General features: G+C 33.4%; 4 protein-coding genes across 5 annotated transcripts in view; 2 read left to right on the forward strand and 2 right to left on the reverse strand.

The window, feature by feature from the left end:
• Positions 1–2206: 2206 nt before the first annotated feature.
• On the reverse strand, positions 2207–5275 carry LOC120339418 (uncharacterized). Its single transcript, XM_039407541.2, has one exon. It carries the CDS (start codon positions 4782–4784, stop codon positions 3108–3110), a length of 1677 nt encoding a protein of 558 aa, XP_039263475.2. The 5' UTR covers positions 4785–5275; the 3' UTR covers positions 2207–3107.
• Positions 5276–8083: 2808 nt separating this feature from the next.
• Positions 8084–10391, forward strand: LOC120338877 (large ribosomal subunit protein mL52-like). The gene is made up of 4 exons (XM_039406857.2): positions 8084–8616; positions 9166–9251; positions 9607–9671; positions 10110–10391. The coding sequence occupies exons 1-4, from the start codon at positions 8507–8509 to the stop codon at positions 10185–10187; spliced, it is 339 nt and encodes a 112-aa protein (XP_039262791.1). The 5' UTR covers positions 8084–8506; the 3' UTR covers positions 10188–10391.
• On the reverse strand, positions 10204–12226 carry LOC120338876 (tRNA-splicing endonuclease subunit Sen2-like). The gene is made up of 5 exons (XM_078115898.1): positions 12209–12226; positions 11845–12033; positions 11179–11352; positions 10719–10910; positions 10204–10431 (listed from the first exon to the last, which is right to left on the reverse strand). Exons 2-5 carry the CDS (start codon positions 12007–12009, stop codon positions 10204–10206), a joined length of 759 nt encoding a protein of 252 aa, XP_077972024.1. The 5' UTR covers positions 12010–12033; positions 12209–12226.
• A 9843-nt stretch (positions 12227–22069) lies between these two features.
• The window catches only part of LOC120338875 (MAM and LDL-receptor class A domain-containing protein 1-like), a 29152-nt gene continuing 28684 nt past the window's right edge, over positions 22070–22537 (forward strand). For both annotated transcript variants that reach the window (XM_039406853.2, XM_039406854.2), the window contains exon 1: positions 22070–22211. In XM_039406853.2, coding sequence (XP_039262787.2) covers positions 22148–22211 — 64 coding nt within the window. In that variant the 5' untranslated portion in view covers positions 22070–22147. The remainder of the gene's footprint in view (positions 22212–22537) is intronic.

Here is a 22537-nt window from a genome sequence, read left to right on the forward strand (position 1 = left end):
AGTCGCGCGTCGCACCCTTTTCTTTCTATTGAAAAAATAAAATGAAACGATAAATGGAAAAATACATAACGACCAAATTGTTCCGTAATATCATCAAATTTATATCATGTTCGATTGATATACACAAATTAATAGTTATATGTAAATTATACAGTCAATAGTTGATTGTCCATGGTATAAGGTTTAATTCCGATATTTGAACAATCCCCATAATGCCATTGAATTGTGTTCCGGCATAACAATATTCTCAACATGATGTAGCGGTCGTCCAATTCATCCATAGTAGATTATACATTAATATACAGTATATTATTATATATTTTGAGAAATAAAAGAGGGGAGAAAAAAACAAACAAAGTTAGACATGAAATACCACAACAACAATTTTATCTGCACCCTTTGGAATCCGCTTGCATAAAGTATAACTTTTAAATAGGGAGCCCCAAACTTCAGGTTTTCTGCAAATATATTTTGTTGCTTTACTGAATTCATTTACTGCCAGATGGGATGAACAGCATAGGCAGCCGAAAATTAGGGCGGGGGTATGTTTTTAATATGACGTAATTCCACGCTCGCGCCTTTCGCTCAGAATAAGGCCGGGTACAACTACCACTGAATCTTCACACAGATATACTCCGCTGATCACATATATACATTTTCAGCGTATTGCTGAAATGGTTATTGTATTATTTATTTCATCAACGTGTGCGTAAAGTACTGTGATTAGATAATTAGCATTCATTTAAAAATAAAAAGAGCTCATAACACGGGTAAAGGAAAGTATATAAAACTGCGGATGTTATCTGAGCTGTGACAACCTATATGACCCATAACATGCTTTACTATTCCAAAAAGGTGTGAAACCACAGAAATAATACAACAGGTTTTATATACCTTATCGAAACAGAAAATATGAATATTGGCTTTCTTTAGTTTGAGCACAGTGAGTGAAAAACATATTAATATGCGGAGAAATTAATCGAGATCGAAGTAAATTATATAAGTATAAGTTTATTTCGACTCCATAAACAGCACATTTGGCAGATAAAAACAAATAAATAAAAACTGATTATGAAATCAGGGGAGCAAACGAAACCTTAGATAAGGTTTATAACGTACAAAATATAAGATGGAAGGTTTTGCCAAGAGGAAGTGGTACGTGTTTACTCACCTAAAATTATTGAGTTATTTCACACACGCTCACATGCACCCACCAGCCACACACACACACACAACCACTGAGAAGTTATTTAAGTAAGAATAAAACGCGATATATTTAGGGTATACTATACAGTAAACAAAAATAAATAAATAATAGAAAAGAAAAAAATTATCCCCATGTTCCAGTTTGATGAGCGCAACATGGACATTAAGTTGCGCACATCGGGGAATACGTTGAACAGAAATGTTTCTACGAGGATTTTCTCTAGGGATCGGAATCTTTCCGTTTTAGCCTGATCTATTTGTTATACTTTGCATGAAGAGATGAGTATGAGATTTGAATCTGCAATGCAATCATAGTTAAGTCTAGAAGCCTTCTTCCATCTATTTGTACAGAAAATTCGATATTGATTGGTCCATTTGTTGTGGAGATATCCCCCCCCCCCCCCTAAAAAAACAACGATATATCAAAACAATCAATATGGACCTTTTTCTTCCAATAACGATGCATCAGAAAAGTGGTGTATTCATGTATATATGAACACCTCGTGCCAATCCTGTGAACCGGGTTAAACTACGTATAGGAACCAAATTAGATCAAAGGCGATAAAGCAATAATCTGCACAGTAGCCTCAATTTTTTTTCCTACCGCAACTACTGGTATTCAGTAGTTGTGTCTCATTTAGTTACTTTTTTATAGGTCCATCGCGACTCCAGTCACACAATTAACATGATCAGTATATTTCGTTTGTTGTAACAGTTTTCTATATGCTTGTTTTTTGTGTTGACAAATAAAAGATTGATTGATTGCAACCAGGATGCCTATGATTGACATTGGTAAAACTGAATATACTGTATACATGTAGTTGATATTATCTAGCCAGAAACTCAATATGAAAGCTGGAAGTAAACATGCTGTAATTAAAAGTGTTTCAAGTTTTCATTTCTTTCTTTGTTTCAATTTGAGCAGACTTATTCAAATGTTATTTTGAAAGCATTCCAACGCTTGACAGCTTGACGCTCCTTAACAAAATTATTACACAAATCTCAGGAATCAAGTATATTCACGAAATCAACAATAACCAATGTATATTTGAGTCAGACACAAAATGAAAAAATAATAACAAACAACCTTGTGTGAATGAAAATACTGATGCTATGGAAAGATTCGTCTTCAAATATTATTGGTGATACAAGCATCTCAATGCACCATATCATGCCATGTTCATAACCATATTGGGTAGCAGTAGCAGCTTACAAGGATAAGTCAAGTTGCAAAATGATAAAGGGTAATTACCGGTATAACTCAGTGCTACTTTGGTTAAATTTTTTGATTTAAACCGAAGAACTTCAACACCATAGCAATGAGAATTTGAAGTTATTAAATCACAGTTGAACAATATAAGTAAGTTGAAAGTTACACATAGGCATAAACAGTGAAGCATGCATACCATATCTTATTTTTGTAGAACAATATGGAACATATATTGCCCTATAGCAACTAACATATCAAAATTTAGTACTTTACTGATATAAAATATGTGACTGTTAAAATACGTTTGCATGCATAAATACTATCTAGGTAGGACAAACCATTCGAATGATTTAAAAAATGAAACCCTTCTTAAAATGATGTAAATTGCAACTCTTTTGATTGTGATGGGCAACACATGCCTGTGTCTGGGTTAACCAACCCCTATTGGCTTGAAGCATATCAGGATCATGGGCTCATATAATGAAAATTATATAGATATTTATTGGACATAACCCTCTCAATAAAGCGACACCAAACAACTTTAACTGTGGTAGCAGAGTAAACAACTATAGCATTTACTACAACTGATGGTGATTGTTTTGTCTATGAGAGATATATAAAATGTACCACAAGTAAACTCTTTCCAATAATAGACTATGGCACAACATTAGCCACATTACAAGTGTGCAACTCAAAAAAATTCACCGTCTTTCCAGACATCACTGCCCTCACTTTTATTGTCAAATGGTGAGTCATCTGCTTGATAAGTTTCAGCTATATTATTATTTGCGTTCGAATTATGAGATAATTTATTGTATTGTTCATTATTAGGATTGTAATACTGATTTCGTGATGTTTGACTTGGTCGAGGTAATGATCTACGAGGAGTTGTATTTTGTGGTCTAGCTATACCGGATCTGGGAGATGAGGGTTCTGAACCCGAATCAGAATTTGTGAGTCTAGAACTTGTACGAGAAGAATAAGATGGTGGTTTTAGTTGTCTACCAATTCTACTTTTCGGTTTAGTGTCAGAATTCGTAGCTCGGCCATAACCAGGGGATGCCTGAGGAAGAGCAGATGTATAAACTCTACCAATATTGCTTCTTCGTGTTGCTGTTGGATCCGACGAGATTGATGATCCAGAGGATAAGTCATCTCTACGTAGATCCGGTGAACTTCTATTTATGCTTCTTATTGTACTTAAATCTGTAGATGGACTTTGCATTCTTCTGGAGTGAGATTTTTCAGGAGGCAATGCACTTTCTTTAATTCGATTTGCAGGAGAACTAGTTCTTCTACTTGGCGATTCCTTTCTTCGGCCAGGTGAAACCATTCGTTGGTGAGAAGCTTCAATTCTATTTGAAGGCAGTTCCATCCTTCGAACTGGGGGTTCCATTCTTCTAGCAGGTGATTCACTTCTCCTTGCTGGAGATTCTTGTCTTCTTATTGGTGATTCTCTTCTTCTGCTAGGGGATTCTCTTCTAGCTGGAGATTCTCCTCTTCTAGATGGAGATTCCCTTCTAGCTGGTGATTCTCTTCTGACTGGAGATTCTCTTCTGGAACCATGGGAACTTGTTGATTCTTTAGCATTTCTTTGCATTCCTCGTGATCGATTACTAGGTGAAGGGCTTCTTTGTCTGTGTCGTCCTACGACAGACCCATCACTTGGAATTAGTCCATGTACTGATGTCATTGTATGGCTAGGTAAAGGCATGTGGTGTACATGGTGCATTGCATTTGATTTTGTGGGAACTTCTGGTTGATTATAGTTATCTCCTCCACCCCCATGAGATGAGAATAATCGACGTTCCAATGGGGTATTATTGGACAATGAAGGAATCTCAAACTCGTCTTCAGTTTCCTTTAAAGCAGAAGAACGCGAGGATCTTCCAAAAGATGGAGACTCGAACTGTATACTTTCGTATCCAAATGTTGTATCGAGGCTAGCCAAGATGCTCTTTTTTGCTTTCGCCAACTCTGGGGTGGCAGGGTGTTCCAGATCGTTTCGCATCCATGATTCTAGAACTCCACGATTTTCTGAATACCTTGTTTTGGATGGTGAATACAACCAATCAGTTTCAGCTGTCTGGTTTAGGACTTGTAATTCTGATTCAACCACAACTTCCTCATGTACCGGTACATATTTATGTTCAGTATCGTTATCTTGTTTAGATTCATCACTTGATGATGAACGTGCGACAGAATTTAAATCAGTTTTTGAATGTGGACTCAGTTTCCCAGTTTTATAACGAAGATGTTGATTCTGTCGTTCCAACTTCTTCACTAAATCCTTTAATTTTTGAACCTCACAGTCGGCAGTAGTTACCGGTAATTCCGCATTATTTGTAATTTTTTTCGCAAAAGACATTTTTGACAGTGGTATACCATTTGAACTTAATATTATTGAACTTATCAATTCTATTCTGATTCAATATATTTGAAATGGTATTTTATGGTTATTCATCAGAAAAGCTGAATGCAAAGCAAAGAAAATTATAAACTGACGTTAAAAAACATTGCATGCCGTTGAAAACTTGTGATATTCACCATAAACATAATTGCTACCTAATCGCGATTTAATTCACACTTTAGTTGACTGCCAACAGATTCAAAAGACTTGAAACTTATAAACATCTTTTCTCATAGATTGATATGTCCAAAGTAGCAGTGAACAGTGTAGTTAGAAGAGTTGTGCTATATTTATATTATTATTGTTCTATACATGCCTAGAAAAGATATCATGTATTCTTTATTACCAAGCATACAATCAAAGAATCGTATGATAGGTAGTGGCATATCCCAAGTTTAGAAAAAATGATTCCTTCACTTCAACTATTACATATAACAGTTGTCTGATATTAAATCAGACAGTGACAATCTCTTGTTATGCTCACACATGTAATGCAAATTTTCCTAAGACAAAAAAAAAACATAGATGGAGTGCAGGGTGGAGGCATAACATAGACCAAACATAACCATTTTTTCTGTAACAATTGAAAGAGAATGGCTGATGATACTATGTTATATTGAATGAATATTATGCAACTTGGGAAGTATATAGTGGAATAAAGAACCAAACAGGGAAGAAAAATTTGTGCTGCAATACTGTATTTCAGTGAGAGCAATTACAGTGATAAATTATAAATTTATGAATAACATGACAATGAATGGTGATTACCAGTAACTGCAGAAGAGAGAAAAAGTAATTTTTGTATTAATAAAATGACTAAATCAAAAGTTTGTAGGTATAACTAATATAATGGTCTTTTTTACAATATATGTTTTATACATACCAGTGAGTCTCAATCATTTATATTGAATAAATAAAGTGTGAAATATGAAAAACATCCTATGGTTAAAAACTGTCAATACTATATATATAATATATATATATAGATGCCAATACAGACTCTCTTTATTAAAGCTATCATATATTTACTATGTGGCATGAATTGTCAGAAGCTCTGAATTTGTTGAAATAAAGTACGTAAGCATAGGATAAAATGATAATACTTTGAAATTTTTTTATTGTTTACACAAAGCTCCTAGGGAAAGGACCAAGCCATTCCATCAAATGAAAACCAGATTGAAACAATATTAGCTAGAGCTCACATCAAATATTTACACAATCGCTATTTGAACAATATTTTGAAGTTGAAAAAAATAATCAAATATGAATATGTAAAAACTGTATCCCTTTACCACCTTGAATTTATCCCAAATAACTCTTATATCTAAACATATTGATGAGAAATGTAGCATTCAGGCTTCACTTGTTTTCATCTTAATATGCATATTACAGTATTGAAGAATTTTTTAAAGAGTTCCATTCATTATGCAATCCAAGGATATTGAGCATCAGGCTACTTATCTACCATGTCTGTTTTGATAATTTTTGTTGAACTGAAATTTAGAATCAATATTTTTCATGATTTGAACTCCAGTTGACGTTACAGCGTTATGGCAGATAGTCTAGTTTTATCTTTTTACATTCTGTATTTCAACTTTTATTTTGTTCACTACGGCATAAAACAAAACAAACGGAAAAACAAAATGCAGAGGACCTGGAGGGCGGGCATACCTTAACGACAAAGTTAAAAGAAGTACGGGTAGGTGCGCCCATCCACCAAATAGTTTTAGCAAAATTATTTAAGTATTTGTTGGTAAGTTACAATATACAGACACAGACCTATGTTTCACACATTATTGAATATTTTGGAACAGCTATGCCTGTGTCTCTATTATACAAATTAAACGAAGTAGGGAATTATACTAGATTTTTTGCCAACCCAGCAATGGGAAATTGCTGACGACTGGTCTAAGTTTATGTATCGATGTAACTTAACCGTACCAGTACAGCAGTAGTAATCGAGTCTCATGTAGTTTCCTACCCAACGTACTTCTAGTAGGCGTAGCATAACGATTTTTTCACGTGTCAATCCTAACCCCCACCTGACCACACCATCCCCAAATTAAGTCACTATGACGTCACAGTGATGAATAGAGCCCTTCAAACTATGCGAACTGTCATCCAAGACGCGCAGACGAGAACCCGAAATCGAACAGCCATTCCTCTCGTTTTCTCGTCGCAACGATCCCGATAGGAAAGAGATCGCTGACGTTACTCAGTTCTTTATCGTCAGTGCCGATGCCATTTCGGGCGATCGTACGAGTATTTGGCAAGCTCTATGACGTGATTGTGACGTCGTATTGACGTAATTTTTGGATGGCGTAGTCAGGTGAGGGTTAGGATTGGCATGTCAGAAGATTGTTATGCTACGCCTGCTAGAAGTACGTTAGGTACGGATCTACACAAGACCCTAGTAATCTATCGGCACATTTTAAATTTTAAAATATAATAAAGGATTGTAAAAATCTTGTACAATTAGAACATAGAAACCCCACCACAATTGACCTAAACTTGTAAACTTTTTATTTTTATTGCCAAATAGAATTCCAGTGCCAATATGGAATTAAATTATTTATATAATTTTTGTCCAGATGAAAGTGAATTGATAGTATTTATATGCCATTTCCAATTTTGGTTATACAGTTATAGTAATTGATATCGGAATACAATTGCATGGTCTGTATTCCGTTTAGGTGAAGAAAAATCAATATACAATACCCATACATTTACATCATATTTCACTTGTAAACAAAATACCGTACGTTCACATTTTTTTTTCTATTAGATTTTCATAAAATAATATTGATTTAGACAATATTAGAAGATAAATAATGCATTCATAAAAAGTAATATTTCACACTGTTTGAAATTGTAATCTAATTGTATGTTATGAGAAAACAGAAGATTGGAGAAACACCTTATCACATTTTATCTATATACCGTACTATACAATCAATTAGCAAATGAACTTATATATATACATATAACCTGACTACACGACAGCTGAAATCGCTCTTTTCACCCGCGGTGGTGCCGAAGTTGATGATGTCCTCTTTGGCGCCTTCTAATCAAAAATGGATAATATTTTATACTTATTCGGGGCAAAAAAACAGACAAAATATATCCCCCATACAAAATATATATTTCTGCAAAATCACAATATTGTGGTGTTTGATAGCTGTTCAGTCGTAAATATATAAAAATAGCTCGACCTTGGGAAGGTTTAATGAAACTGAAAACCTTTAGCGCAAAAAGGGGTCAAACACCATTTGAAGTTCTGGCGACTTTCCTGAATTTTCGTCCTGTGTGATGTCGTTTTTTAGAATCAACGTGGAGTTTATTTCACCCAATGTATCTTGAATATATATCCCGTATCTTTTACACTGTTTAATTATTATGCAGATACTGTTCCATTTTGAAGCAAATAAACGTACATACATATCGACATACCGTATACATAGGCTACCGTACTTATTTGATAAAAACTAGCAATAGGAGATGTTTGCGGGGTTAAAGGTTGAGTAAACAGCCGAAGGTTCATTTCAATCAATCCCCATTCATGCAAAAGCTCTGGGACTACAGGACTAAGTTATACAGCGGCCTCATATATATAAGTTCTCGAAAAAGTTTGGAATCAGTTGGTTTAAAGTGTAACTTTGTTTGGCAAGTGTGTATTTGAAATGGCTGCTTGTGCGATAACAGCCAGAGGAATTTCAGTGGCTTTATGTCATCCAAACATTCACATAAGATGTCTTTCCTGCACATCTGCAGCCCTAGCAAGATGGAAAAAGTAAGTTATGTTTTGGCAATAATCACTTACGTAGTTTTTTTTTTTATTACACTGTGGCTCAATTGATTTATCCTTTTGCACTATCACTGTATTGAGAATATACAACTTAAAACAGTAAAATAGGTACCGGTACTGAAAATAAATCAACATTGTATAAAACCGATCAAAATAATTTTATTTGTTATTTCAAATTCTCGATTTTTTATCTGAAAACTCACCATTCTTTTGTGATGATATAATCAAAAATCATGCATGTAAACATTATAAAACCACTGTAAAACCTGACTGTTCTGTATTTTGTAATCCCATGTACTTATTGAGTAGCCAATACAGCAATACCTCTGCCCTGGTTTTTGTCAAAATTGGACCCAATTTGAATATATTCAAAAATATTATTAGATGTTTCGGCTGAACACTATTTTATGCAGTACACATGAGACTTTAGCAATCAGCTTCTTATACAATTAGCTTCTTATCACTTCTCATGTCGATTTGGTTAAAACTCTCATTAAACTTATGGTGAATCAATTATCCTGTTATTCTTTTCAGAAATGAATTTAGACTGAAAAAACACAACAATAGAGTCGGTGACAGAAGTAGTGATATGGTGACCATACCAGACTGGTCTTTTTCAGGTAAATTCATTAATGGGAATGATACGAGTTATTAGGGACCGGCGAAATAACCTGCAATGTTCTTACCAGTTTCGGTTCCTATATAGCTCATACAGGAATGTAATAATATAGCAAATAATTTTTCTGTGAAAATTTCATGTAGTTTTTACCACTGTATTGAACATATGTTTCAGCTTTGGGGCAGGTTACTATCAATTTCATGGAATTATTTGTAGGATATAATTTATTTCTGGTAATTCAAGTCTTAGTGATGAAATATTTTGTATGCAATAAATTGAGTACCCAATGTCCAAACTGCAGCTATCAAGTTGGATATTCGTTAGTATCTTTCAGATTTAATGGAATATTTATTTAGATGGAACACCTTCACCTCCTGGACTTTATGCGAATAAAAATATGGAAATACAAAAACAGATATGCGTAAGATATTGGATAGTTTATAGAATAGAACAAAATTTCGTAACACGAAGAGTCGATAAGATTGCCTAACCATATGGCAAACTATGATCTCTCGTCAGTTTACCAGTCTTTGACGGGTATGCAACTGATCAGCAGTTAAGTGAACTATATTGTCCTAATGTCTGGCCTCATTTTGTGAAACTTCAAAGTGGAAATGCTCAATTCCTATTTTTGAAAGACTATAATAATGCATCAGCTCAATTATGTTTTGTAATAGTAATGTTCAGGTTGGATTTTATCACAATTTCTCCGATAAATTAGTTTATTGAGTTCTATTTTTACCAGATTGCAATGCCAGTTAAGTTCAAGGCTGTCCTGCACCACAACACCCACTAGAAATCCACAACCAGCATAGGCTTCTAACACCATTTCACCAACCAACCCTCGTTTTGATTTTAGAAGCGGATCATCATCTTTCTAGATGAAATGAAGAAAGCGGAAGAGGTAGAAAAAGAAGCAGCTGAGGCTAATACATAGAAGTGACATAATCAACTCAAAACACTGTGTCAACATCCAACTCATCTTCTTGTTCCTTGGATGACATCCATCGAGAGAAAACTGTTTCATATATGTTCATTTGTTTCAAGCAGTTTGGTGAACTTGTGTCAATATTTGTTGATGTGATTGAACATATGAGTAAACTTTTTGATACTGATGAAACAAGTCTTCCCAGTCCAGCCATGGAAGTCCATGTTAAATGTCTGCTTGACCGGTCAGAATTCTGTGTGAACGCAAGGAATATAGGCTCAGATATTGAGTTGACAGAGCGTTTGCTAACCCTTCACTGTATTACACTGTGTTGGGTTAGAATATTGTGAATTTATAATTTTACCAGAAAAATTGTGATTATCCCAATATTATACAAGGTGAATCGAATATCTTTTTGATTCAGAACATGGTAAGAAAGGAGAACTTGGCCTTTGAAAATTCTTAAAACGAGGGCTGCTTTAGATATCCAGGATTTCACTGGATAATATTTTCAAGTCAATGATTTACAAAAGTAATTACCGTTAAATCATCATTTACTTCCTGAATGATAACAGCATAAGCAGCATGAGTATATGATGGTCCATGTTTATATAGAATGTAATCGGTCCCAAATTTCAATCCTTCTTTTGGAACCCAACCTTTTGTTCGAAAATGATGATAAACTGCATAAGTAACAGGAAATCTTTTCTTCTTGGAGCAAAACAAATTCCACTGCCTAAAAATTAAAAAATAAATGGGTAATAATAGTTTTTCAAAGCATTGGTAATATGGAATAAATAAATAAAACAGGCATTTAATTAAAATGGTTTCAATTTGAGTTTGTGCAGTATTGTTAGGCCTTAGTTGAATGTACAAATCATTTGTGTTGACTAATTCGGTCGGCCAACTGCATGGTCATATCTTTGAGAAATTGCTTTTTATTAATTTTCTTTTCTCATTTGTTGAGAAGTATACAATATAGTGACAAATAATAAAACACTTGCTCTGATATATCAATTTCTTTTGATTCATAACGAATGAATAGACAGCCGAGTGCGAATGACAGGAAAAATGCTTCTTCATATGTCATGATAAATTTTTTTCTAGTAGTGTCCTTTGCCGAAGCCCCCTCTATATTCATTGTATCATCATCGGCCCATGTACCAAATGAACCCTTAAAAACATGATAGAATGACTATGTTATTGAGAAACGAGATACCCATGTAATGGTCAGACTTAGTATTGTAAAAACAAAAGCTTAACTGGTCATTGATGGAATCTGCGACTTTCTATGGTACTGATATGAACTACATGAAGTAAGAGTTTCAACTTCATGTTATATCCACAGTGACTTGGTTGTGGATGAACAATTTAAACACTATTAAGTTACATACACCATACCAATCTTTGTGAAAAGATTATATAGGGGGCCTTCAACACTTCTGACAGTGCCTTTACACAAAAAATGAATGTACCGTAATTAAGTCCTGACATATAATTCTATCAATTTTTATAATCCATCCAGGTATATTTTCTCGAAGAAAAAATAATTTATTCATTAGGTAATCAAATCAAATATTATAGATTCAATGGTGCTTTGAATTCACTAGGTATGTATATGCATATATACAAGACTCTTCATCTGGTCACTGATTTGTGAACCCACCATTTCATGCATTGCATCTGCTTCATCCTTGTCCTTCACAACCACAGTAAGTTGATGTATATCCGCAGTGTAAAAAGTCCACGAGTTTAGATCCTTCCTTTCAAAAGTAGTTAAAGGAAATGGGTGACTTTGACACTGTTTTTTCTTCTGTATTTTTTTGGGCATTTTGTTCAGAATTCATTTCAATCGCTGCAGAAAACAAACATGATATAGACATAAGTAATTTTTTGTGGGAATTGAAAAAAGTTGATCTTGTATATTTGCTTTCGTAAAATATTTTGAAATGTAATTGATATTTTATTTATATATGAAATTTGTGAATTACTGTATTACAACTTTGAAATTGTTAATTGGTATGGCAAACCTGTTGGCTAAAAATGTAAGTATGAACAACTTCACATTTTTCAGTATTTATTTCATTGCCTAACTCAAAATCATTTGGTCTATTCAATATTTTCCAGATAGAGGTCTTTGTCACTAAATTCCATGTGGAAAATGATACCATATACCAGCTGATGCTGATCTATAGCCGGCTTCTGGTTCATCTCCTCAACTATTAGCTAGCTATCATTCCTAGAATAAACCTGGATTGCTACGGAACCGGTACCTGGGCGATACGCTGCTGATTAATCGATTTGCGCTCCTGATATGATTACCAAAATGACTATAATACTATATTATAGTCACTTTGATGATTACTAAATACAAATTTTTATGTGGCGGCCCAATGATGCCAGTGGCATGAGTTTGTTGCCACTAGTTGGTATTGGTAGTGCTCGGCGTCTTGAATATACATAAATAACGAGATATAAAATACCCTGAATCAAATTCACGAGACTTTATAATTGTATGTATGTAAGTATGTTTATTTGCCTCAAAAATGTAACAGTATCTGCATAATAATAAAACGGCATAACAGAGACGGGATACATGTTCAACACCGTACTGGACTAAGTCACAGATGTGCGACATGCACCCGAACAAGTATAACTGCAGTTTTGGACTGCCGCGTTATAGTAGAACAACAGACATGAAATATACAAATAAAACTCTTGCACAATAAACAGGTACGACACAACGACGATATATACAATATTCAGTTTATGGCACGTTCATATTCCATGTTCTGGTGTGAAGGGAAGGGAATGGACCTTTCCCCGAGCATCGACTTCCTTGTTTACTTCGTGACATTGGCAAATCAGCAAGATGCAAAAAGTGACGTAACAATGCCCCCTTTTCACATCCGCTCAGACACTTTTCTCACTCAGACAGATTTCCAAGCGTGGTTGTAAACATTACCTCGTTTTTTTGAACTCTATTCGTTAGTTTTCAGTTGTGTTTCGGAAACTTAAATATAAATCAGATAATTCAATGATCACTCTGTCTTTCTAGGAGTTTTAATTTAATTGCAGTAATAAAAATTAGTGTAGAAATAGCTGTGATAGATTAGCCTGAAATTCTTTACCGGTACTTTCAAAAAACAGATTGTCGTATGCCATGAATCATAATGATGGTTTGAAACACATGCCCATTTTATAGGCGCAAACTCGCAAAAGCACTCTTAAAATAGCCCCGAAAATTTTCCAATGGTAAAGTATAGGAGGAATTTTTCGGGGGTCAAAGGTCGGGGAAAGGTCCATAGGGTATAAATCTCATTTTTGTGTGTTTTTACGATATATCTTACGAAAGAAGTAAAAATTTGTTTGAGACAGCATTTGCCAAAAACCAACGTTGGGGGGTAGGACCAGAACACAAAATAATTAGGTTCTAAAAAACGTATCAATAAATGACATACCGCTATGTAGAAATTCTTTGTCTACACTCGAGTTGTTAATCATAAATTGTATGCGACAAAAGAAATGGCAACAATAGAGTCTAGCATAAAATGCGGGTCAATTTCTCAGGCGCTATTGCGTGGAATTTATTTATAGTAGGTATTCCAAATTACAAAAACCACGCCGGAGTTCGAAATAAATCATCCTAACATATGAATGGAATCTTAACTGACCAGTGAGGAGTCCAGCATTTCTCTCGCACATTTCTATTCTGAGCGGGATTTACAATCCCAGGCAAGACGATGTTGCGATGACGAGCGCGGTCATATATTCCACAAGATGAATACAAATATTTACAAACATGTATGATGAGAGTTGAAGAATAGGAAGGAATTTTAATATTCATAACAGGAAATAGTAGAACTAATTAAATATTTTGTATATTGGCGTAACCGACCGTCCATTTTTTGACATGACTTCACATATTTATCCCGCGGGACAGGAAAGCCGATGGGACGTCTTTGTCATATGGCGAACCGCGGCTTCTCATCTGGTAACTTGTCCTTGTCGGGTATCGGATTTGTTAGCTATTTATTTTGTTTCCAGATGCATGGACTTGACTTATTGATTGGGCTTCCTTTTTTTTCTCCGCCGCACTTTCAAATTTTTGTTGTGTAAATATGAAAAGAGTGATTTTACAAATTAACTGTGATAATAATATGATATATATTTACTGTTTTATTATAATTTATTGAAACACTTTTTCATTTCGCCAAGCGTTACCGCTTCTGTAACGCTTCTCCGCTCTGAGAAATCGTTATTATGCTTCACCGATTTGGACACGGAAAGTCATGTCCGTCAGCCTCATTTGATAAAGTTTATCAAATTGAAAGTAGATTAATGTAGTAAAATGTATATATTTAAAAGCACGACTGCTACAATAAAAAAGTAGACAGAAGAAATTTTGCGCTGTATTGCAGTCAAATCGAATAACTTCGGATGATTCCTAACCTCGAACGGAAATATCAAGTCGGTGTTTCTTGACTTAAATAGTTTGCCTGTTTTAATTTCTATAGCAAGCAAAAACACTTATAAGCACCAAATTAATGTCTCGCTGAGTAAATTTGAGGTCGGATCGCTTGAATACATGCATTTTAATAAAAAAACACAGTATTTGTCTTTCTTTCCCAAAAATATTGTATATATCATTTTTGAACTTAGAATGTCGAACCAAAGAATTCATGCACTATATAATCATCTGTGACACGAGCACGTTCTGGAGATTTAAACTTATCAGCTCCTACTATAGGGTTTTAGATAGATGGTGGATGGTGGGCGCATTCCCAACGCTGATCACAATCGCAAACCTCCGGGTTAGGATGTTATCAAGATGCAAAAAATATCCGATTTAATAACTGGGAATAATGTAAGATTGTAAGTTCTGTAATTCAGTGTAACACAAGGGAAGGAATATTAATTATAGATAAAATATAATAAAAGTGGCACGAATAAAATGAAACAATGAAAGTCATCCAATATTGTAAACTTACATTTCTGACTTCGCAAGTTGGTGATTATCGCTTTATAAGGTAAATTGGGCTAATAAAGAGTTTCGTATATTACTAATATTATTGATATGTTTTCATAGTCACTTCATTTTTTTCGATTCCGTTTCATCATTTGTCCCTTTAACAAACTCATATCATGTCCTAAACTACGTAACTTATTTTTATAACAATATTAGTAGACGTACATGTTATATGTTCATTACGCATAGAATGTGGGTTTAAGTTGAAGATGATCATTTGTGGCGTGGTAATCAAATAAGACACAAAATTAAATAGTAGGAATCGCAATTCGCCTTCAAACAGAAGAATACCCTAATTTAATATGATTCTTATATCATTGGAAATCTTTATAATTATTCTAATACTGCAACTATTGATACCGGAATCGCACAGTTAGTGGAAGTGGTTTAAACATGTGATGCTAGCGATAAAAATCTTTTCTGAATCCTGAACCATTGATAATTTCTTTTTTTCGCAATTTTTTAAGATTATAGTATTAAATCAAAATAGCTTTTTATGTCGTCCCAAATTGTCTTTCCTCAGTAGCGTTTCGCAAACTTATATGAAAACAATTAATGCGAATTTTGTGACATTAAGTGTATGCGAAGATATTTTATTAAAATTACAGTTTTTGTCTTTCTCACCCAAAAGTATTGTATCATTTCAGAATGTCGAACCTAAGAATTCATGAACTCTATAATTTTCAAATATGTTTGAGACCCATCAGTATTACAATTCATGTTAAAAAAAAACCTGAATAGGTCCCTCGGTAATGATTTGATGTTTGACAGATGTTTCACATGTAACACACCTTTTCTATAAGTGCACTGACAACATGAAAAGTTTTGTTTATTCATCTGGCTCTGTAAAATGATGTTCTATTCTTTAACATAAATATAATTTTCAGACCTGAAATTGTTGACTTTCAATTAGTAATTTGAATATTGTAAATTGAGATTCAAAATTTTTTTATTCAAGTTTGACCGGCATTTTCATTTTCATTTGTCTATATTTGGAAGTCAACAATATGCGTGACCTCATATGTCTCACAATGTGTATTGTATGACGTTGTTCTCTATCTGACACATCTTGACAGAAGAATAACCCTATGCCATGACATGTCTCACGCTCGGTATAACATATTAGCATACAAACGTGTAGTGTCAAGGATGTCATCACTTTTGAATGGGAATACATACAAAGTCATTTGTCACGTTATACCAGCTACACGTTCCCATACTTCAACAAGCGTCTTCAAAGTCTAGTTTGAAACCACAAGTAAAAATCAATATTTATTATTTTTCGACAAAAATTCACGCTTACATACAAAGTTAGGAATGATGTAAACGTTCATGCTCGAGGAATTAGTACAGCGTCTGTTAACTTAGAGTTTAATCGACATTTTTGGAAGCAAATTTCCGGTCTGACTTTCCAAAGTTAAAATGTCAAAATATTTTGTGAAATGTGCTTTTGACTGGGTTCCTGTGGGATCAACAATTCACATTTCTTCTATTCTTTTGCGATGTTTGGCGTATGGGGAGATCCGACGTTGGTCAGCAGACGAAACAATACAGAAATATATTTGCTTCTGTGTTCAGAAAGACTCTTAAATCACTTAGTATTTTATAAGATATGGTAATATTAGCTAGAAATTTCATTTTTTACACGAGTTGAACTGGTTTCAGTTTGCGAAAACATCAACCCGATAGTTTGAATATTGTCAAATATTTATTGAAACTTAGCCAGAAATTACTAACATTTATTCGTGATAACAAAAAATCTTCAAAACACCCTAAATACCAAGAATTACCGATGAGATAAGTTTTTGGCCAAACTTTTTGGGTAATTTGATAAAAAGAGTATTTGTTTTCATAATACAATAAAATGTAAAAATTGTAATTATGGGTCGAATCCAAGGTTTACTCGTGACGTGACGCAAGGAGTACCACTAGTAAAATAGACACAATGCCCATCACAACTTCAATTCCAACCTTAAACATTTAATATTACAGCCACCTACACAACCAACACACTTTTCGCCGAAATTTAGGGGGAGGGGTGAATGTGAATGTATTGGAGTATTTAATGATTTAAATGTCTTATTTTAATTAATATGATGGAGCATAGAAATAATAACATTTGTATTTGTAAAATTTCATGAAAAGTTGAATATAACTTCCAAAGCAAAAAAAAAAACGAAAATTTGTTCATTATTATTTTTCTTCATTAACTTTGTGAAGTAACTTGCCAGAATTACTCATTGAACTTTTTCAGCAGATGCGTGTGGGGTGACAAAAACGGCAAAGCGAGAGCTAAAATATTTTAAATTTCAATGATATCATCACATTTACAATCAGTTCCTTAGAATCTAAATTTTTTCAATATTCAAAGCGTTTAATTTGTAATGACCCCAAACTCAGACATTTGGTATATTACTGGCAATGGAAGCGAAATGAATGATCCCTAATTTTATTACTATAAGGGGAATTGAAGTTAAGAATTTGGAAATTTTGGCTTTGTAATAACGATGATGTAAGGTCACGAAATGTTTGTAAATGTGACTAAGTCGGTTTTTTAAACTAGAAATTTCGAATGTCGACATAAATCGTTAACAATATGATGGAATCTGCATTTCCGGTTGGAGTCACTAACCGGACTGACCAATGTCCAAAATAAACTGATTGCCAAATTTAGATTAAAAAACAAGCAACTAATTTCTTATAAATAAAGGACCCTTAGACTGACGGTGGTAAAAACGAAACGCATAACATTCTGTATGAGATTGATATATACTATTTGCGCTAAAGAGTGAACTATGAGTATCTATCTATGTGTTCAGGAATGCGAAACGGACAAAGGTTTGCGAAATATGCATCGAGTGTTCAGAAATAATCAGTATTATTACAAGAAATTACTGAAAAGTTCAATAAAAAGTTTTTGAAGTTCAGTCAACAGAAATAAATGTAGCTATAACTAGCAAATTATCATTTGTTTATTTTCGTTCGTCTATCTATTGTTGTAACAACGTTGTTGAGAAGTGTGCTCGACTGCTCCACATGTAGAGCGAATTCAGAAACTTGGTACTACTACTATCAGCAATTTAGATTTATGCAGACAGACCCAAGAGCTAATTTTACTGGTCATAAAAAAACATGAAAATTTACCTGAGTCAAATGGGGCGCTGTTTTAATATATATACCGGTATATATAATTCACCTCAATATGACATTCGGTACATTTCTCCGGATGGAATTTTGCTGACATTAGTCATTTGACTTTTGTCTCCGTATACTTGATCATCTTGTTTTTGTTTATTTTTCAAAACATTTCTGAAATGATTATACTATCAAAACATTACTAAAGCGTCCCGGAAATGAAAGATAAAAACAGTAACTGTTCTTGTTGTTCAAAAAGTCCGGCCAGGTTCAAGAATGGTTTGTATAAATCTGTGAGACGCATAGAAACAATAGTTAACAATTACTTCACGCAGGTTAGGCGCATGGGTCTCAAGCATTGTATATATAGTTTGTTTGTGGTTGAAAGCATAAGATAATTAAGATATAAATATTTTTATATTCTAGATATATATAGTTTGTTAGAGCAATGATATATAATATTTTTTATCATGTATTTGAAACGTTTTGTGGTCTAAGAAATCTTTTTAAGCTAAAATTAAATATTAAAAATGCCTTTTATCATCTTTTTAATATGAATACGGGAATTCAATAAAATATACTCACAAGAGGGAGCACAGACATCAAGTAGAAAGAAGTGGATAAAAAGTAAGAAAGCGAGGTTTTATCTTCCAGTAATTCAAGCCCGAATTCTTCAAGCTATATATATAAATACCGAAATTACCCATTCAAAAAATACAGTTTACTATGTGATATAAATCACAAATAGATAATTTATAGTAATGGAAACTTATACCGATCCAGGTAAGCCCTGCAGTTTCTTCCATCTGGGACTTTTGCAAACCACAATCGGAAATTTCTCGAAGTGAATTTTGTGATGTGAAAATTATACATTACATATACAATCCACATGTACTTTCATAAATTCGAGTAGAATACGCATAGGAACTTTATGATATGATATAGATAAGAATTAATATTGGAATCACAATAATAATAAGTTAGTAATATCGAATCAAGCATTTTTTCCGCTATATTTTACATCAGTTACATGTAAACGAGGATTGTAGGCTACATCACTTGCGTGTCATTTACATATACAAACAATTGCATCATGGCATCTAAACAAAACTGAAGCCGAACCAAACATTAAAAGTGAATGTCGTTTGGCTTCACACAGATCAAGACGGCATTCCGGCAACTATATGCCAAATCTAATCGAATAGCGGAATGTCATATTGAAAAAGACTTTTTAATTACTTTACAAAATTTCCCCGATTCTCCATGCTCCACAGAAAGCGATCTCCTCAAAGTAATAACAAACAGGAAATTAGTTTTATCGTCATCCGACATTATTACTTTTTTTGATGGGAAACGGAATAGATTGCTAGCACACACTGTAATGTGTAATAGGTAATGCAATTAATAAGTAAACTGTTTGTGAACAAGTTTGTTCACGAACGCGTTTCTCCTATTTACTATGCCACACAAAAAAAACGTGCATCTTCTAAAGAGTTCTAAATACATTACAAATACGTTTAATACTTGAAGTAGTGTGGTTTTATGCTCTTCATCTTACCGATATACACAATAGTTATATTTAAAAAGTTCCAATTGTAGCTATGACATCAGAATAGCAGTATTTCGTTCCCATGGACGATCTGACATGATTCCACATTGCATTTTAACCGCAGATGAGACGGCAATTAAATTACCACAAACCACCATTTGTCTTAACTTTCATTTTATTTCTCATAAAGCATGGGCGTTGCTTCCGATGATTATTATTCTACTGAATGAATCGTTTGCATTCATTGAACTGTCTGCACTTGCTTAACCTTGAATCAAAAAAAGAAATGAAAATGTATTCGTCAAGTGATAAATCCGCTCTTTGGGTATTATGTGGTTATTAAATTAAAAATAGATCTCGCTCAAAAATTTATTGCATTATCAGATTTAGAGGATGTGGAGAAAAATACCACAAAAAACAACACTGGTACAGCCTTGCCTTCTCAAATGAACCGTTCGTCAAATGTTTTAATACAAAAAACAATCGAGTAATTCAACTTTTACTTTATTTATTTTTTGATAAATTGACAAATATCGTCTATATCTAAAGTTACGTGCTGTAACGCTAGGTCTGCAGAATATATAATAATATCTTATATTTTAAATTCACATTAATAAGAAGAAAACGCCCACTGGGGCTCTGTTGATTAAATGAACATAGAGCGACATGTGTAATACTTTTTTTCGGAAATAAATCAGGCGTGTGCAATTAGGTGTGATGATAAAACTAAAAGTAACTATTCTGGCACAATTTTTATTTACTTGTACATCCCGTCGCTCTGTGCGATCAAAACTTGAAGTAGTCGTTTTACAAGCCGAATATTTTTATCTAATATATTTTCTCCCTTTTTATGCAATTTCTTTATACAAAGGGCAAAGTTTCAATATTCGCCATAAAGTCGAATTCTCCTGTTATTGGGAATTTCCAAACTCCCGTATTAATATTAAATAATAACATTTTAACTTATGATTAAGGTTAAGTGAGTCGAAATTCTCTTTTTTGTATAACGTCGTTTACTAATGATGATAGTAGTGATGTTGCACGTCATTTGGACGTCTTAATATCACGATTGTGAAATCCATCTATAAATCGGACTCTTGTTTCACCAAAAACAACAAAATATCAAACTGAATATTGTTTTGTTTCATTTTTATAAAAATATTTCTTTGGAACATCTGTTATATAGTTACTCTAATGAGTTGATTCTATTCCAAGTTTCGACTTCTTTTTCTAGATTATTGTACACAGTAAAATATAAGCAGAAATTTAGGGTAATTTTCAAGTTAAATATAATCTAGTTGTCAAAAATATTATGCATACTTTGACATTGTGCAGAATTGATTTCAAAAGTATTTGATTTCCATACAATTGAAATGACGAAAACTAAATACTTGGACGGCATAACTTTTAATAAGGTCGTCATTTGACATTTCGACATGTAGAAAAAACGTGAGAAAGAAATTAGACGTAGTTTGTGCACACAAATAAAGTGTAATTTAATTTGGCCGAAAGAACTCAAAATGGGAGTATACGTGACAGAATAGTCCTACAGCAAGTAATACAATTTGTGTTAGAAGAAACTTCATCCGCTTTAAGTTTGTTTCGTAGTCATGTTGAAAATAGCTAATAACGCTATCGCGAGTTCAATTTGAACACTTCTTATTCTTGGCAACTGGCGCAAGATGAAAAAATTTAAGATAAGATTTAAAAGGTTTTATTGGTGCTCATAAGTTATAAACCAACAGCATTACATGTGGTTTAATACGAATGTAAGGACTGGAAATGCAATGCGCAAACTATGTTGTATTTTGTAGCTTGCTTTATTTCTTTACAATGGCCCTCATTGATCCTATAATTACATGATCAAGGCCCGTTCGCGCTATAAAATATAGTTAAAAGTTAGTTCGAGAGAATTTTGTACAGAAGAAAAAATACGAAAAAAGATTTTCTCGTTTTATTTCTATTTAAAAACAATAATATCTCGTTACCGGCATTTCGTGTATATCTATTCCTGCAATTCTTAAAATTTTGGATTGGTACAGACAGGCGTCTGGCACCAGAGCAATGGACAGGACGTGCTTAATTGATATAGTGTGCCGACAGAAAGGCACATCATGATGCTTGCGATCTATATATTTAGTAGCGAAGAGTATAATTCATTACCTCCTATTTTTTGCAGAAATTTTTATATTTTAATACTATTTTATTAGTTTTAAGGTTTTAACAATACGCCTCCTGCTTGGATGTTTATAAATTATGAAGTTTTCATATTTATTTGGAATTACATTGTTTGTGATATGTGGGACGTACACTCAAGAAGGTAACAACATATACTTTATTATTCGTAAATCACAGTAAAAGTATTATTTATATTAATGAGAGATTGAATTTTTATTAATTTATACCGGTTATAAAATATTAAAATTTCGACCAATTTAATATAGGTTCAAGTATGAAGTAAATCGTACTTCAGGGCAAAAAATGTTATGACCGTCTCGATAGACTCGCGCTATAAATATTGTGGGTTACAATATATATATATATGCGGATTCTGAAGTAAAATATTCTTTCTAGTTATTTTATACATTTTGCCATGTTTAGTGTAAGACATTCTGTCAAAGAGTTTTTGTATCCTTTTTTTTATAT

This window comes from Styela clava, chromosome 9 (assembly GCF_964204865.1).
Source record: "Styela clava chromosome 9, kaStyClav1.hap1.2, whole genome shotgun sequence".
Classification (NCBI taxonomy): Eukaryota; Metazoa; Chordata; class Ascidiacea; order Stolidobranchia; family Styelidae; genus Styela; species Styela clava.